This window comes from Macaca fascicularis, chromosome 2, assembly GCF_037993035.2.
Source record: "Macaca fascicularis isolate 582-1 chromosome 2, T2T-MFA8v1.1".
NCBI classification, from domain to species: Eukaryota; Metazoa; Chordata; class Mammalia; order Primates; family Cercopithecidae; genus Macaca; species Macaca fascicularis.
Genome location: NC_088376.1, coordinates 151,232,814 through 151,249,360, shown reverse-complemented (window position 1 = coordinate 151,249,360; position 16,547 = coordinate 151,232,814). Strand labels below are relative to the sequence as shown.

Here is a 16,547-nt window from a genome sequence, read left to right as displayed (position 1 = left end):
GAGCTGAGTCCTAATCAGGAAGGTGGGGCTGAGAGCCCAGAGCTTCAGAGTGTTGCTGTAGAGCAAAACATCTTCACGAGTTCAGCCAGAAAATAGTCAAGCGCCCACATCATTTAAGTTTGATAACTTCCTGTACTGATGTATACTCCTTGCAGCAGAGTCCTAGAGTGCCCATGGCTGCATGTACTTGTCAATACTGGGCATTTTCACTTAAATTATCTTTGTGTTTATCAGTTCAGATAAACTCAGAAAAGCTTCTTTTTTAGGGTCTAATACTGCACTGCGTAGCTGCTGATTGGGGCCATCAAGAGGTGATGTCCTCTGGCTCAAAGTGGGTTCGTAGCTACATGGAAAATTCCACGCTGTGCTCACTTTTGTCCACGTTTGCTGAAGATCCCTGTGGTGCCACACTGGTTGCAGTAGGATCGCCCAGACATTTCTTTCTTTTGGGATGGTTTGAAGTTGGGTTTGATTTTTTTTGGACTGTGGAAGGGCTGCCACATTGCACAAGCTGATGCTATTCAATAGACTCAACAGGACCCGGGGACAGATTGAATGGGGGCGTTTGAGTCGGGGAAGGGACTAAACTGATGACCCCCAGGACCCTGGCTCCGGGATGGAAGGGAAGACTGGGTGACTGTCAGACCTTCCCTTCCTGGAGAGGGAGGCCCGGCCTCTCCCAAGCATGTTCAGGACCTGCTGACCCAGGGCAGCCAGGAACCCAGGAGTGCCCAGAGTGGAATCTTGGGCTGCCACAGGCCCAGAAAGTCCGCCCCAGGCCACCACCATCGCAATCCTATCCCCAAAGATGCCCTGCCCCAGGGCCCAAAGCCACCCTGCACTACCAGCGCCAGGCACTCCCATCTCCTGCCCATCGTGAGTTCAGTGGCTGCCGCCTGATCTCTTTCCACAGCCCCGTCTGCCCCACACCGCGGCCAACTGGGAACAAAGGCCCCTCTCAAGTTCTCAGGCAGGCCTGGGCCCTCACTCACCCCCCCACCGTCAGGGAAGGATGCCCTGCTCTGCCTGCTCACAGTGGTTTCAGGCCAGGTTAGAAAGGGCTTGGTGAAGGGTAGAATTCCTTCGGACTTGAGGTGAACATTGCTCCTTCATCCTGGGTCGAGGGGCAGCACAGTGAGGGTCCCACACTCCCCTCCCTGGCAGAGCCTCCCTGCAGCTCAGCAGCAGCCCGTGGACCACCAAGGGGCTTCCTGCTTCAGCTCCAGGGACCTGCAGGGAAACCACCTGTCCATCTCTGTGCTTCTGTGAACCTAGGGTGATGAGACTGTTTTGAATCCTCCTCTTAGGAGTGGAGGCCTGGCTGCATCTTTTTAAGGACGATGCTGTTGTTTCCTGTCAGCCTTTTGCTTGGAAGCACAGATTTGGCCCCTGACTGAAGTGTTTCCAGTCCAGGGCGTGTGTGATGTGTCCCCAGGCTGCAAAGACAAGGCGAGACAGAGGGAGGTGCACAGGCCTGGAGCAGAGGCGTGGGCTCTGGGGTCAGACAGTGTGGGATGGGCTTCCCGGCTGAGGCTGTCACTCCCCTGCAACCTGAGGCTCTGGGGCCTGAAGTCTGAGATGGAGACTCATTTGCTCTTTTGTACAGTTGATTAGGTTGGTGAGTATTGTGAGGTGCTGCTCAAAGCTTTAGCAATAGAATGGGAGGATTTTCAGATCTGTTCTCCCCCTTTCCCCCTACCAAGGCACACACACACACCAGGCCCAAAGGAGGCTGCTGTGGGTGGGGGCTGCAGGGGAGGGAGTTGGGAGACTCTTATGATGTGGAGAAGAACCTTTTTTTTTTTTTTTTTTTTTGTGAGACGGAGTCTTGCTCTGTCACCCAGGCTGGAGTGCAGTGGCCAGATCTCAGCTCACTGCAAGCTCCACCTCCTGGGTTTATGCCATTCTCCTGCCTCAGCCTCCCGAGTAGCTGGGACTACAGGCGCCCGCCACCTCGCCCAGCTAGTTTTTTTTTTTTGTATTTTTTAGTAGAGATGGGGTTTCACCGTGTTAGCCAGGATGGTCTCGATCTCCTAACCTCATGATCCGCCCGTCTTGGCCTCCCAAAGTGCTGGGATTACAGGCTTGAGCCACTGCGCCCGGCCGATGTGGAGAATCTTGAAGGGTGGTGTTCCTCAGATGGCTTGAAGGCATCGAGTCTAACCCACCGTGTTACTGATAGGGAAACTGGGGTCTTGTAGGGAGGGGCAGCCTGCCCTGATTCTCAGTCCAATAAGGGCAGAGCCAGGCAGAGAGCCCTAGGCCCCTCTCTTCATTCAGGCTTTTGCTCAGGAGGCCTCTGTCATGGCCCAGCTCCTGGGGAGTGGGATGGGCATCCCCTGCCTGACCCTGGAGACCACAGCCAAAAGTCTTGCCCTAATCTGCGGGCCGCAAAGCAGGTGCCGAGATCCACAGCCCAGCCCTGGCTCACGGCAGAATTGACAGCAAAGAGCCGCCACTCCCTACCCCCTGGGCCACTGACTGTGCTCTCTGCTCCAGGCCGCCTACTGGGGCCCCCAATCCGGGCTTCCCTGGAGCCAATGACAGTCACATTCTGCACTGGGCGCTGGGGTCCTGCAGGCCTCATGAGGAGCAGCAGGGACGGAAGCAGAGCAGAGCAGGGCTGGACCCGCTGCCCCAGGCTGCTGTGTGCAAGGCCTTCTATTGGTCTGAAGAAGGCACTGGGAGGGAGGATTGCAGCTGCGTGGGGTCCGTGTGCCCACCTCTCTGCTATGCCCATCTAGTGGGACCTCCAGCCCAGCCCCTGGGAGAAAGGGTCTTTCAAGGTCCTTCCAGCCCAAGGTTGAGTGATCTGACAGGGACAGGGCACCTGGCAGGCTGACTGGACATTGTGTTGGAAACTGTGACGTAACTCTCTCCCTTCCCTGTTCGTCCTACACTGAGAAGCCACCTGCAGCGGAAACCAGCGTCTGCACACAGTGAAAAGGCTTGCGAGTTCCGAGTCGGGATGAGCTCGTCAGCCCGTCCCACAAGGCCCCATTAGGGGCCCTGCTCCCCCATGGTGCTTGGAGACGTCAGAGGAATGTGTACATGTTGCAGGGACAGAAGGTGGTGAGGCGGAGGGGAACACCGGGTCTCAGAGTCCATCACTTGGGCTTGAACGCTGACTCACCTACTTCCTACCTGGGTCACTCTGGCACCCCCTGTAGGCCTCAGTCTCCTCACCTGGAAAGGGGGAGTTGATGGTTCCTCTTTGTAGACTGCTTTCAAGATTTAGAGAAAATGTATATACAGCATTGTATGAGTTTCCGGACTCGCCGTGACAAACACCACACACGGGCGCCTTCGACCACAGATGTTTATTGTCACACAGCTCTGGAGGCTGGAAGTCGGGGATCAGGGTGTAGGCAGGGTGGGTTCCCCGACGGCCCCTCTCCTTGGCCTGCAGGTGGTCTTCTCCTCCTTGGGTCCTCGCATGCTGCTCCCTCTGTGTGCGTCCATGGCCTCATCTCCTCTGCCTACAAAGACACCAGTCAGGCTGGATCAGGACACCCCAGTGACTTTATTTTAATGTCATCACCTCCACAAAGACCCTGTTTCCAAAACACAGTCCCGTGCTGAGGTGCTGGGGGCCAGGGCTTCAACACATACATGTGGAGGGCACAGTTCACTCACAGCAACCACCAGCACAAGGGCTGGCCCCATGTAGGCATACAGTACAGAATCACTTTTGTTAATTATTGGAACTTTTTTTTTTTTTTGATGGAGTCACGTTCTGTCGCCCAGGCTGGAGTGCAGTGGCGCAATCTCAGCTCACTGCAGGCTCCGCTTCCCAGGTTCACGCCATTCTCCTGCCTCAGCCTCCTGAGTAGCTGGGACTACGGGCGACCGCCACCACGCCCAGCTAATTTTTTGTATTTTTTTAGTAGAGACAGGGTTTCACCATGTTAGCCAGGATGGTCTCGATCTCCTGACCTCGTGATCTGCCCGCCTCGGCCTCCCAGAGTGCTGGGATTACAGGTGTGAGCCACCGCGCCCGGCCTTTTTTTAAAGTTTTTAAATCAGTGGTGTATTTAATGCAGGTGGTAGGAGAGAAGGTGACAGAACTGGCTGAGTCAGTAATTGCTGAGCACCTGCTCTGTGCCAGGCACTGCTCTAGGCTCTGGGGATGATCAGCAACCCAGTGACCAAAACTGCCGTCCTCAGGGAGCTGGTATTTGCATGTGGGTGATGGACAGTGAGCAAAATCAATGAGGAAGGTGTATGGGATGTCAGAGCGTGGTGCGCTTCACAGAGAAACTGAATCCGAATGGGTGGGGTGCTGAGTGGAGGGGCTTTGCAGGGTCCTGCCAGCTGCATGTGTGGACTCAACTGTGGGGTGTGAGAAGAGTGGGCATGGGGGCTCCTCCAGGAACATGGTGGGGTTGCGCCCCACGGCCCAGCATCGTGTTCAGGTTTCCTGCTCACCAGAAGCTTCTTGCCTCTCTCTCCTCTGCAGCGTCGAGGGCGAGGCCCCCAGCAGCGAGACTGGCACATCCTTGGACAGCCCCTCGGCCTACCCCCAGGGCCCCTTAGTGCCTGGTTCCAGCCTGAGCCCAGATCACTACGAGCACACGTCAGTGGGAGCCTATGGGCTGTATTCGGGGCCGCCGGGGCAACAGCAGCGCACACGGAGGCCCAAGCTACAGCACTCGACCTCCATCCTGCGCAAGCAGGCCGAGGAGGAGGCCATCAAGCGCTCACGCTCACTCTCTGAGAGCTATGAGCTCTCCTCGGACCTGCAGGACAAGCAGGTAGGCGAGCACAGCCCCTTGGGCCACACATGCGAGCACAGGGCAGCTCTGCCCACCATGTATGCCCCCACCAGGCATGGTGGCAGCTCTCTCCCATAGACTCGAGTTGGGGTGCGTGTGGGCTGAGGCTGAGGACTCTGCCCCAGTTCCAACTCCACCTGTGGCTGCTCTCAGGAGCCTCTTGCCCCAGCTGGCTCTTGCTGGCGTGTGTGAAGGACCTGGATTGTCTGGCATTCCTTCTGGGGACATCCAGAGAGTCGTCTTCACATGAGGCCTTTGCCATGGCCCAGGTTCCACATCCTGCGTGGCCCAGATCTGGGGGATCATGATAGGTATCTGAGCCCAATGTCATCGGGACACACTGGGTACGTGGCCGGCCACTGAGGTTGTAAAGACCCAGGGGAGGGCTGAGGGAGGGAGGTCCTTTGACAGCATGAACAGCACAAGCTCTGGAAAGAACCTCATCTACGGCCAGCCAGGGGAGGCTGCTTGCTGTACCCCTCCTGGCTCACACCTCCCTACTCCTATGGGAAATCCCCCCACTGAAGACTGCACCCCTCCCCCAGGGGCCTTGGCCCTTAGAGGTGGCCCAGACCCACAATGTGCCTAGGGCTGGGCTCGAGGGAGGACAAGAGGCAGCCTCTCGGGGTTGAACCAGGAGAGGAGAATCCTGGGGTGCAGAGGGAAGAGCGAGGACCTGAGCAGTCCCTGGGGAGGCCAAGAGCTCTGGCTTCCAAGTCCCTCCAAGTGCAGTGCACAGTAGGTGTTTTAATAAGAATCTGAGTGAATGAACAGATGGGTGAGTGAGGGAGTGAGCGAGCCAGTGCATGGACAAGCCCCATAGCAGTTTCAGGCTTCAAGAACCTGGGCTCCCAGGCAGCAGCTCTGCAAGCTTGCAGGGGCAGGCTGGGGAGGGCTGTCAGACTCTCCCCAGCTCCTGGGCACTGAGCTCTAGACAGCTCCTCCAGATGCCCAGGTGGCCGCCTCTGCCCCTCCTGGCCCCAGGACCCTTTCCCATCTTCCCCAGACTCCATGCTGCAGAAGCCACCTGGCCTTCACTCCCACCCACACCCATTCTGTGGCCCCACCCGCCCTCTGCTTGCTCCGAGATCTTCCTAGTTATCCTTTTTCTTTAAAAACAATTTTGGGGGGTTTTATTTGTTTGTGTTTGCTGGGAGTGTAGATTCAAGTTGCCCTGAATATGTGCTCCCCTTTTTGTCCTTTAAAGAGTATAGTTCTGGGCCTGGTGTGCCCCAACTTCCTAAGGGAGTGGTGCAGATACTGCCTGGGGTTGCAGGATCATCCCCTCTCTTGACAGGGAATCCCCCATCAGCCCCCTCCTCACCTGGCTGTCGGTACTGCCCTGCAACTTAAGCCAGGCCGACACAGTGCAGAGCAGCTTCTGTTCCCTTTATCCGTGATGCCCACATCCAAAGTGGACCACGGTTTATAGTAAGAGATGTTGGCAGCAGAGCCATTTAAACAGAAAGGAGAAAGGTTGGGACTTAATAGAGGCCTTTGAAGAGAATTATATGCTTACTGTGGGCCTAATAGGACTCCAGCTATTCATTTTCATTCCATGCATATTATCTGAACGCCCACCACACACCAGATACTGTGTTGGGTGCCCGTGACCGAGGCAAGGCCCCTGCTCTTGAGCTCCACTGTGGCACAGGAGCTGGACAGGAGCAAGTTAGCAATGCAGAGGCAGTTGACTTCCAGAAAGTGATGCAAACTCTAGGGATTCGAAAAATTGGGGAAAGAAATTGGGTGGCTATGGGAGGCGACAGCATTGGGTAAAGCTGGTTGGGAAGACCTCTCTAAGGTGGCATTAGAGCTGGCTGTTCCAGGAAGAGGCAACAGCTGGTGCAAAGGCTGCTGAGTGTGTGAGATGGAAAGGAAGGCCCAGAAGAGGTACCAAAGAGGTGAGAGGGAGGAGGCAACATCAAGGACCACTGAGCATTCGATGCTCCACCGAGCTTCCCGGAAAACTCAGCAAAAGTGGGAATGGGACAGATTGCATGGGAATCACTAGATGAAAAAGTAAGGTGCCCGATTCCATGAGGAGTTTTAAGTCTGGATAACAGAGTCCGTTTAGTGAAAGGAGCCCAAGGGCCAGTCTCCTGTGCTCTTCTGGCCCCTGGCCCACTGTGCCCTTCAGTGGCTTTCTGTCCCTGAAGCAGGAGACTTGAGTGGGTGTCAGATACTGTCCCTGTGTCATCAAGAAGTGACATTCTTCCCAGTTCCTCTTCTGCACTGCTCAGAAGTTTGCCTTGAAGGGACAAGTGAGGGCCGAATGGGGGAGCCCTGGCCACGGGTTCGACTCCTCTATCCAGGAACCACATGCCCTGGGCCAGCGGCTTCCCTCCCCTGAGCGTCTTGTCCTTGCCGAGAAGTGGGGTAGCGAAACCCCTCAGGAGAACAGAAGCTGCTGTGAGATGGGATGAGGGTGTGGGGGTCCCCAGCACACATAGTAGATGGGCACATGTTAGTAGAATCCCCTCCACTGGGTCCCAGGAAACTTTTCGACCAGGCCTGGCAATAGTTCCATCCCAGAAAGAAGAATGACCCACAGTAAGTTTGGGGACAAGGAAGAGCAGCCCCAGGTCCATGTGTGGGGACCCTTGGGGGAAGAACTGCCAGGGGCTCTGGTGAACAAACGCAGAGCCCATTGCTGCCTTCCTGAAGTCCCTTCGCCCCCAGTACACACAGATTTGGGCAGGAGGTCTCAGGAAAACAGGGTGGCTGCCTGGTCTGCGAGGTCCGGAGCCAGCAGGCGAGAAGGCCCTGCGGGGAGCTCTAGGCCTGAGCTGGAGGTCCTGGTGCTTGTGCTGCCCACAAAGTAGAGTGAGGGAAGAAAGGCTTCCCAGATCCCAGCCTCGGGTCTCTTATCGGCCCCACGGGCTTTCTAAGCTCCACTCACAACCCAAAAAATGGAAACTTTCTGCTTACAGTTGTGGAAGTGAGGTCATTTCTTGGATGGCGTTCAGTAACAGGGCGAGAGAGAAAACAGACTCTGGCCTGGGATTGGAAAAGTCATTTTGATCTGCTCCCCTCAAGCCCCCTCAGCTCTTCTCCTCCACCCAGCCTGCTGGGACCACCCAAAGCCAGGCAGCACGCATGGGCATGCAAGGCCTCATGTGGCTCTGAGCCAGTCTCCGTGGTGCAGGCCGCAGCCTTCGATTTGTTGGATGTCTGTTTGGCATTGTTTCAGTTCTGCGCCTGCAGCTGCCTGCTCTCCTTAACAGACCCCTCGCTCCTCGAGTGCAAGGACCTCCATGCCTCCCATTCCACCTCCAGGTGTGACGTGATGCCCAGCATGTAGTGGGCATCTGGGACCATACAGGCAGGTGCAGCGCTTTGCCTGATTCCTAGCCCCACATCACATGCCCACGCCACCCCAGCACCCCAAGAGGCCTGGCTTGGCGGAGAAGCCAATTCCTTATCTTGGCCGCAGGAATGTGTTCATTGTCCACTCAGGAGCAAGGTGCAGGGAGCGGCCCTCAGGGCCCTCCTTGGTCACAGGTGCCTCAGAAATTCAGGAGGTCTGCGTGTCCCACTGGAGCACCCGGGGTTCACCCCATCCCCTCCCTGCATGTAGCCCAGCCCTCACAGGAATGAGCTGTGCAGCCCAGACGAGCCGTTAGGAATGGCGGTGCTCATGAGGGAAAGCCAGCTCCGGAGCCTGGAGGCCTCTTGAGTATGTGTTGAGTCTCTTCTCTGGGCCACAATTTGCCCATCTGTAGAGCAAGGGAGCTTGGGGGCTTTACAAACTGTAAATCCCTTCCCAGAATGCAGCTGAGTGTCTTTCCGGCCCAGCTACCCCTGTGCTTGGCATGTGCCAGCCCTTGGCCTCTGTCTGCCGGGTTCACCACAGTCATAGGTCCCAGCACTATGCCATTTAATAGACGAGGAAACCGAGGAAGTGCATGGGCTCAGGGCTTATTCTGGGTCACCCAGCTACCAAGCGGCATAGCCCAGATTAGAACTCGGGCACCTGGCCTCGAAGCCTGCTTCTCAGTGCAGCAGACCCCACAGGTCTCCGTGAAACTCAGTGACGCCGCTGGCCACAAGAGCTGCCTGATTGGTGCTATGGAAAGAAAATGAGTCCAGAAGCCTGTGGGCCTTGCTGGAATCTTTAGCCTGTCTCTTGACCTGTGCATACTTCTTCCAGGGTCTCCAAATGGGTTTCATAAGATGGCATACCTCAAAAATGCGTCAGGGCCAGGGGCTTCTGTGACGCAAGACACTGGGGACACTCAGCATAGTGTATCTCACTGCCTTTTAAAGTTTCTTGAGGCCCTGCCTCGTGGATCACCTGAGGTCAGGAGTTCAAAACCAGCCTGGCCAACATGGTGAAACTCCATCTCTACTAAAAATACAAAAATTAGCTGGGCGTGGTGGTGGGTGTCTGTAATCCCAGCTACTCAGGAGGTTGAGGCAGGAGGATCGTCTGAACCCAAGAGGCAGAGGTTGCAGTGAACTGAGATCATGCCATTGCACTCCAGCCTGGGTGACAGAGCGAGACTCTGTCTCAAAAACAAAAAAAACCAAACGGGTCTGAGAGGAAAAACATGGTTGCACTCATTTTAACTTGATGCTTCTCTATCCAATTTGACCTCGGGACTCATATTTTACATAAGCCCACCAGCATCCCTCAGCAGTTGCTTTGACCAACTTTGGGACCTTCCCAGGTTGCACAGCTGCTTGGCTAGGAAGTGGGAAGGAGTTTGGTAGATGTCTCACTGTGCCCACATGCAGGGCTGTTCTCATTCTCCTCTCCCACCCCCAGGTGGAGATGCTAGAACGAAAGTATGGGGGGCGCCTGGTAACCCGCCATGCGGCCCGCACCATCCAGACAGCGTTTCGCCAGTACCAGATGAACAAGAACTTCGAGCGCTTGCGCAGCTCCATGTCAGAGAACCGCATGTCGCGCCGGATCGTGCTGTCCAACATGAGGATGCAGTTCTCCTTTGAGGGGCCTGAGAAAGTGCACAGCTCCTACTTCGAGGGGAAGCAGGTCTCAGTGACTAACGACGGCTCCCAGCTGGGAGCTCTGGTGCCCCCTGAGTGTGGTGACCTCAGCGAGCCAACTACCCTCAAGTCTCCGGCCCCCTCTAGCGACTTTGCGGACGCCATCACTGAGCTGGAGGACGCCTTCTCTAGGCAAGTGAAATCACTGGCCGAGTCCATCGACGATGCCCTCAACTGCCGCAGCCTACACACTGAGGAGGCACCGGCCCTGGATGCGGCGCGGGCCCGGGACACTGAGCCCCAGACAGCCCTGCACAGCATGGACCACCGCAAACTGGACGAGATGACGGCCTCGTACAGCGATGTCACCCTGTACATTGATGAGGAGGAGCTGTCTCCCCCTCTGCCCCTCTCGCAGGCAGGGGACCGGCCGTCCAGCACTGAGTCAGACCTGCGGCTGCGGGCTGGGGGCGCAGCCCCAGACTACTGGGCCCTGGCCCACAAAGAGGACAAGGCCGACACGGACACGAGCTGCCGGAGCACGCCGTCGCTGGAGCGGCAGGAGCAGCGGCTGCGGGTGGAGCATCTCCCGCTGCTCACCATCGAGCCACCCAGCGACAGCTCCGTGGACCTCAGTGACCGCTCGGAGCGGGGCTCGCTCAAGAGGCAGAGCGCCTATGAGCGCAGCCTCGGTGGGCAGCAGGGCAGCCCCAAGCATGGTCCCCACAGCGGCCCCCCGAAGAGCCTCCCCCGGGAGGAGCCTGAGTTGCGGCCCCGGCCCCCCAGGCCCCTAGACAGCCACTTGGCCATCAATGGCTCGGCCAACCGGCAGAGCAAGTCTGAGTCGGACTACTCAGACGGCGACAATGACAGCATCAACAGCACATCCAACTCCAACGACACCATCAACTGCAGCTCCGAGTCATCGTCCCGTGACAGCCTGCGGGAGCAGACGCTCAGCAAGCAGACCTACCACAAGGAGGCCCGCAATAGCTGGGACTCGCCCGCCTTTAGCAACGATGTCATCCGCAAGAGGCACTACCGCATCGGCCTGAACCTCTTCAACAAGTGAGTACCATTGGTGACCCTGCAGGGTGGGCAGCCGTGGCTTGCTGGGCCTCGGCAGGTGGGCGTGGCTGGATCCTTCCAAGCACAGAGCTTGAGGTCCAGCGTGGCCTGTGAGCATAGGAAGCTGCCGTGCAAGGTCGGTGGCTAGGATACTGCCAACCTGTGCACAGAGGATCCAGCCCTTCCTGGAGCTGCTGTTTGGGACAGCAACACACACAGGCTGAGCAGGGGCAGAATGGAAGCTTTCTGTGCTGAAGCAACTTGAGTCCCAGGCACTTCCATCCCATCACCCCTGAGTCCACCATAGCAAGTGGGGTATGTTGGGCCATGCCCTGCCCAGCTTTGGATGTCAGGCTTAGGGGTGATGTGGGACACAAAGGACTTTGAGCTGGGGTGTGACCGGTTGTGTCATTGGGGGGCAGGGGCAGACAGGTGAGACCCAGGGCTATGTCTTGTAGGGGACGCAGGCCAGACCTGGGACCATGTCTGGGGGTAGGAGTGCTCAGGGGCAGTTGGCCAGACCCAGAACCATGTCCTGGAGGGAAGGAACTCAGACGCAGACCAGACCCAGGGCTGTGTCTGGGGGTCTTGGCGAGCTGCATAAGTTGGGTTCATGGAGTGACTGCTCCCCGAGGGGGTCCTGGAAAGGTGCCATCGACCATCCTGACAGCAGATCCAAGGAGCGATGGGTATTTAAAGCAGACTATTCTTAGCACAGCCAAAAATAGCAAGAGGAAGCGGGGAGGGCTGAGCACTTGGCCTGGGTAATGTGCAGGCTCCTGTCCAACCTGAGATTTCTCGTTATTTCCACTCCCTGGGCCACTGGGATTTGGCCTCATCAGATGCTGGCCTGGGACCAACTCCCCTGAGCTGGTGGTTCCTGACACACATCCGGGGAGCCAGGGGCAGACGACAGTTTTCCCAGAAGGTCAAACTAGGGTGGTGAATGGTGCAGTGGGACCTGGCCATCTCAAAGCCAGTGCCGAGCTGGCTCCCTGTTCTGTCTGCCCCCTGTTCTCTCTACTCCTAAACTGGGGGATAGCCATTCCTGGGACACATGGAAGCACTATCTTGGGGTGTCAGAGAGGCCTGTCTCAGGAAGAGCCTCTGGGGAATGGTGCATTCACTTGGGGCCAGCCAGGGGCAATGGCTTACTGGTTTGCTCAGCTAAGAACTAAGAGCCTTGGACATCTCACACCTACCAGGATGCTGTCTTCTGTGCCTCCCATCTGCCTGTGGCTTGCTGCAGAGTACGGCTGCTCTCACTGCTGCACAGGCCACGGCCGGAGCAATGCACTAGACAGGGGAGGGTTGTGTCCTACTGGCCCACCTAACACGGTCCCTGAAGTCTGTCCCCACTGCTCCTGGGCACAGCCCAGCTCCAGGATCATCTCTCAACCCAGGACCATGTCCCCTAGAGGGGAGGCTGGGATAACCAGGGGCCCCTGCAGAGTGGACAAGTGGAGACCAGCAGTGGGGAGACAGGAAACCAAGAAAAACCACCTTCCTCAACCAGCCAGCTTTGGTCTGTGTAGATTTTTTCTTATTCAGTTAACTTTTAATTCTCTGTGTAGCACGTGAATACATTCTTCACAGAAAATGCTTGTCTTGCAGCTCAGGATAACATCCTCTTGGACTCAGCATGTTGCAGTCTCTCCTTCCAGATTTTTTTCCTGTGCATTTGTGTGCACTCCTGGAAACTCTAGACAGCCATGGTTAAGAACTCAGCTTGGGGCCCGGCTGTCTGGCTTTAAATCCTGGCTGTCCCCCATCCTATCTCTATATCCTTGGGCAGCAAAGCCCCCCGTCCCACAGTGGCCGCATCTGTGAAATGGGCTGATGCCAGGGGCACCCTCCTCCCAGGGCGGTGAGGGTGAAGCGTTGGTCCGTGTGAAGTGCTGAGAGCAGGACGTGGCACAGGATAGGGCCTTACTATGTATTAGCTGCTACTGTTGGATCCTTGCTGACATCAGTCGGGGCCTGGGACTGTGTGACATTGTCTTATGAGGGTATCGCTGGGCTCTGCACACAGGCTGCCTTGCGCCTATGTGCTGCTGAGTGTAGTCTCCACCGTGGCTATAGGTTATTTGGCCAGTTGCTTCTAGCTTTTCACAACTAGCACTAGTGTGACGGTGGTTGTGATCCTTACACACCCGCCTGGGAGGCCCCTTGATCAGATGGCTGGAAGTGGAATTGCTGGGTCTTGGCACGTTTTTAATTGAAGTAGGAACTGCCCTTTACCTTCCCTTTCTCTGGCCTTGCACCTGTGTACCACCTCCACTTCTGTCCCTGCGGGGTGGTATGTCCCGGCCTTTGCCCGGCCTCCAGCACAGCTCTCAGTTTCCACCCCTTCCCAGCAATGAAGCAGTGAGCATTCCTGGCACAGGCCTCTGTCTGGAGGGATGCCCCCTTAAAGGGAATCATGTACCAAAGTCGGAGAGCCAGCAGCAGGCGGGGAGGAAGAACAGAAACGAAGCCTGAGAAAGTGGTGTGGGTTGGCGGTGAGGGCATCCCCGGGGCTGCCGAGGTCTACCAGGCATCTAGATGTTCCTCTGGGCATCTGCCGCTTACTCTCACCCGGCCCAGCTGATAGCCACACAGCTGATCTGGCTGGCGGTGCTGTGGGAGGGTGGGGGTGCAGGAGCCAGAAGCAGGAGGATTTCAGCCCTGGCTCTGCCACCTATCAGCTGCAGGACCTGGGGCGACTCCCTGAACTCTCTGAGTCTCACTGCCTGCACCTGGAAAATATTTGTGCAGTGGATGGCAGCTGTTGTGGTCAGCGAGAGCTTCTGTGTCCAGAGTGAGTGCCAAGGGAAGGGAGCTTCCAGGGCTGGGCTTTAGGAAGACCCAAACAGGCATTTTGATGGACCAAGCAGTCAAATAACGAGATTGGCTAATCCTTCCATGTGCTGACGGTGCGCCAGGCGCATTTCCCAGGGCCTGTCGTGCGCTAATGCACGTTCCCCTGTGCAGTGGGTGAGCTGAGTCTCGCACAGTTGGTAGGCGACTAGGGATGTCACACCCTGGCCACTTGGCTCCTGAACACATCCTCTTAAAATCCATGGTGTAGGAACTGCTACCACAGGTATAGCCCTGGGCTCCCTACCTCCACACTGGGTGACAGATCTGTAAACTGGGTCCAGGAGGCAGAGCCACACCATTTGTGGGAGGCCACACAGCCCTGCAGCACATGGAGCTGGGGCAGGTGCCCAGCAGGGACCTCACTGAGTCTGTCACCTCTGCATTGGAACCCCACCCCAGCGTCTCCTGCTCCTGTACCTGGTACACGCCCTCAGGGGTACATGCCTGGCTGTGTCCACTTCCTCTCTGTCACATTCCTCTCTGGAATGAGCCCAGGTGACTATGTCACAGGTGAGCCACCCCAGACCTCTCCTGCCTCTGCAAGAGCATCCTTGGCCCCAGAGCTGCTTCATGATGACACGGGCACCCTCAAAAAGGAGTGAGAAGCTTGTCTCTGAGGAACATGTATGCAGGGCCTGGGTGGCCACCTGGTGTTACAGTGTGGTTGGACTACTTGGCTAGGAGCTTTTCCCAGGGGCCCCTGAGGCCCTTCCAGCACAGGGCCCTGTACCTGGAGGCAGCCCCCTTTTGTGGACCTGGCCTCCCCTACACTCGGTGCCCAGCCCCTGGGGCCCAGCAGCCTCGGGTCCCATCCACCTGCTGGAGCTACTGCAGGAGGGAGGCAGGGGATGCTGTCACTGGGATCCTGCAGGTAGCGTGACTGTTTCACCCTTCCAGCGCACCCACAGGGGGCCATTCCCCTCCACCTATGGGAACAGGGCTCAGAGAGTGCCCCTGATCTGCATGCTCTAGCTCTGTCCTCCTTGTGTTTAACGTGTCTGCTGTCATTGATAAAAATAGCAGTGAGCAGAGCCGGCCTGTGCAGACCTGGACCAAGTGCCAGGCCCCATGCCAAACACCTTCCGCCTATTGTCTCACTGAATCCCCAATGCCATCCTAGGAAGCGTAGGTGCAGGCAGCCAGGCTGAGAGCCCAGGCCCAAGCTCAAGGCCACACACCAGAAGTGCTGGGCCCAGAGCATGTGTGGTGCTGCTCTTGTAGCCTGTGGTGCTGATGTTGTGAAGGATGGGCTCTCTTAGGAGCACTTTGAGCTGGGTCTTTGGAGGTTGGGACCCCCCTACCCTAGACACGGGCCACTATGGCCTGTGGCCCTTGATGCTAACCACAGCCCAGGATCCTGAGCTCTGGCCTGGGTGTGAGATGGCTGGTGCTGAGCCTCAGAGAAGACAGTGCCAAGGGAAACTCTGCAGGGGGTGCCTGCCACACTTCAGAGGGTGATTCTCATGCCTTCTCTCTGGGATCGATATCAGGGAAGCCACTTGAGTTCACACTACCAGAAAGTGCGGTGTAAAAGTAAGAGCTGGATGGAGCAGGCAGCCTCCGGAGGTGGCAAGCTTGCTGGCCCGGGCAGTGTGGGAAAGGCTGGAAGTGGCACCTCTCTGCAGGACCCTGGGGGGACTCGAGTCTGGGTTGCTGCATTGGAAGGGCATTTCCAGGTATGCAGGGACTCTCCGAATGCTGAGTTTGGTGAGTCTGTCCTCACTCCCACAAGCAGTTACCAGGTGGACTGAGACCTCTGACCACGGAGATCCTCGGGCACTCCAAACCCTGCGTTGGGCTCTGCGTTAATCATGGCCTTCTCTGTTTCATGTGACAGAAACTCTATCAAACTGGGTTAAGCAAAGAGGCTTTACTGGTTTATGGACCTGAAAAGTCCCGGGTATTTCTTGGCTCTATCTCCCTCAGGGTTGGCCCTGCCCCTTGCCAGATCCTCCCTGACCCAGGACAGGAGGGCCATCCGAGGACCCCAGGCCTGTAGTCTAATCTCAAGGCAACCCCAGTAGGAGGAAGAGAGATTATCCTCCCCTCGTCAGCTCCTTCTGGCTCTTGTGCTTCTCCCTGAACCACTTACTTGGGCAAGCAGGGTGCAGGGCTCTGACTGGCCTGGAGCAGAGAGTAGAATCTGCCCACTGGGTCTTAGGGCCTGAGCTGGAGGGTACGCTGGGAAACCTGGAGGCTGAAGCTAGGTGCTTGGGCATCCATCCACTTCCACATCTCTTAGGCATCCTGAACAGTTAAAAAGGACTGGAGCCAGGCACAGTGGCACATCCCTGTGGTCCCAGCTGCTTGAGAGGCTGAGGCAAGAGGATCACTTGAAACTAGGAGTTTGAGGCCAGTCTAGGCAACATAGTGAAACCCATGTCTTAGAGAGAGAGAACCCTTTTCTGGATCCTGCACACCCCTGCTGGGAAAATATCAGGGTAAGCACTCAGTGCTTGGCTTCAGCAGGTACGTGTTCCCCACATGCAATCCACAGCCTTGCAGCAGCTCTTCCTCAGAGCCTCACACAGCTCTCTCGCCCCACCAGCAGCTCAGCTTGCAGCTGAAAGACGATGAGAGATGTGTGTGCAGGAAGTGACTGGTGCGGTCTGTGCTCACCTGTCATACTTGAATCTGAATCAGCATCTGATGTGAGGAAAAGCTGGCTCAGCCAGCTTTAGAGGAGGCAGCTAAGGCCAGACCTGGGAGCACACAGCAGGGATGGAGTCAGAACCCTCCGACAACACTGCCTGCTGGGGCATTTTAGGGGGCAGCAGGGCCAGGGGTACACAGGTGGGTCAGGTATAGATGGTGAGAATGTTACAGGCAGCACCTGTTAATGCTGGATCCTTACAGGGTGGAACCAAGAAGAGCTAAAGAAAGAGTAAC

At 56.9% G+C, this 16,547-nt stretch overlaps 1 protein-coding gene across 33 annotated transcripts in view; it reads left to right on the top strand.

Annotated features, from left to right (window-relative positions):
- The window catches only part of IQSEC1 (IQ motif and Sec7 domain ArfGEF 1), a 388,374-nt gene that overhangs the window by 338,658 nt on the left and 33,169 nt on the right, over positions 1-16,547 (top strand). For all 33 annotated transcript variants that reach the window (XM_015446296.3, XM_074033017.1, XM_074033024.1 and 30 more), the window contains 2 exons: positions 4,460-4,754; positions 9,547-10,796. In XM_015446296.3, the coding sequence (XP_015301782.2) occupies positions 4,460-4,754; positions 9,547-10,796 (1,545 nt within the window). The remainder of the gene's footprint in view (positions 1-4,459; positions 4,755-9,546; positions 10,797-16,547) is intronic.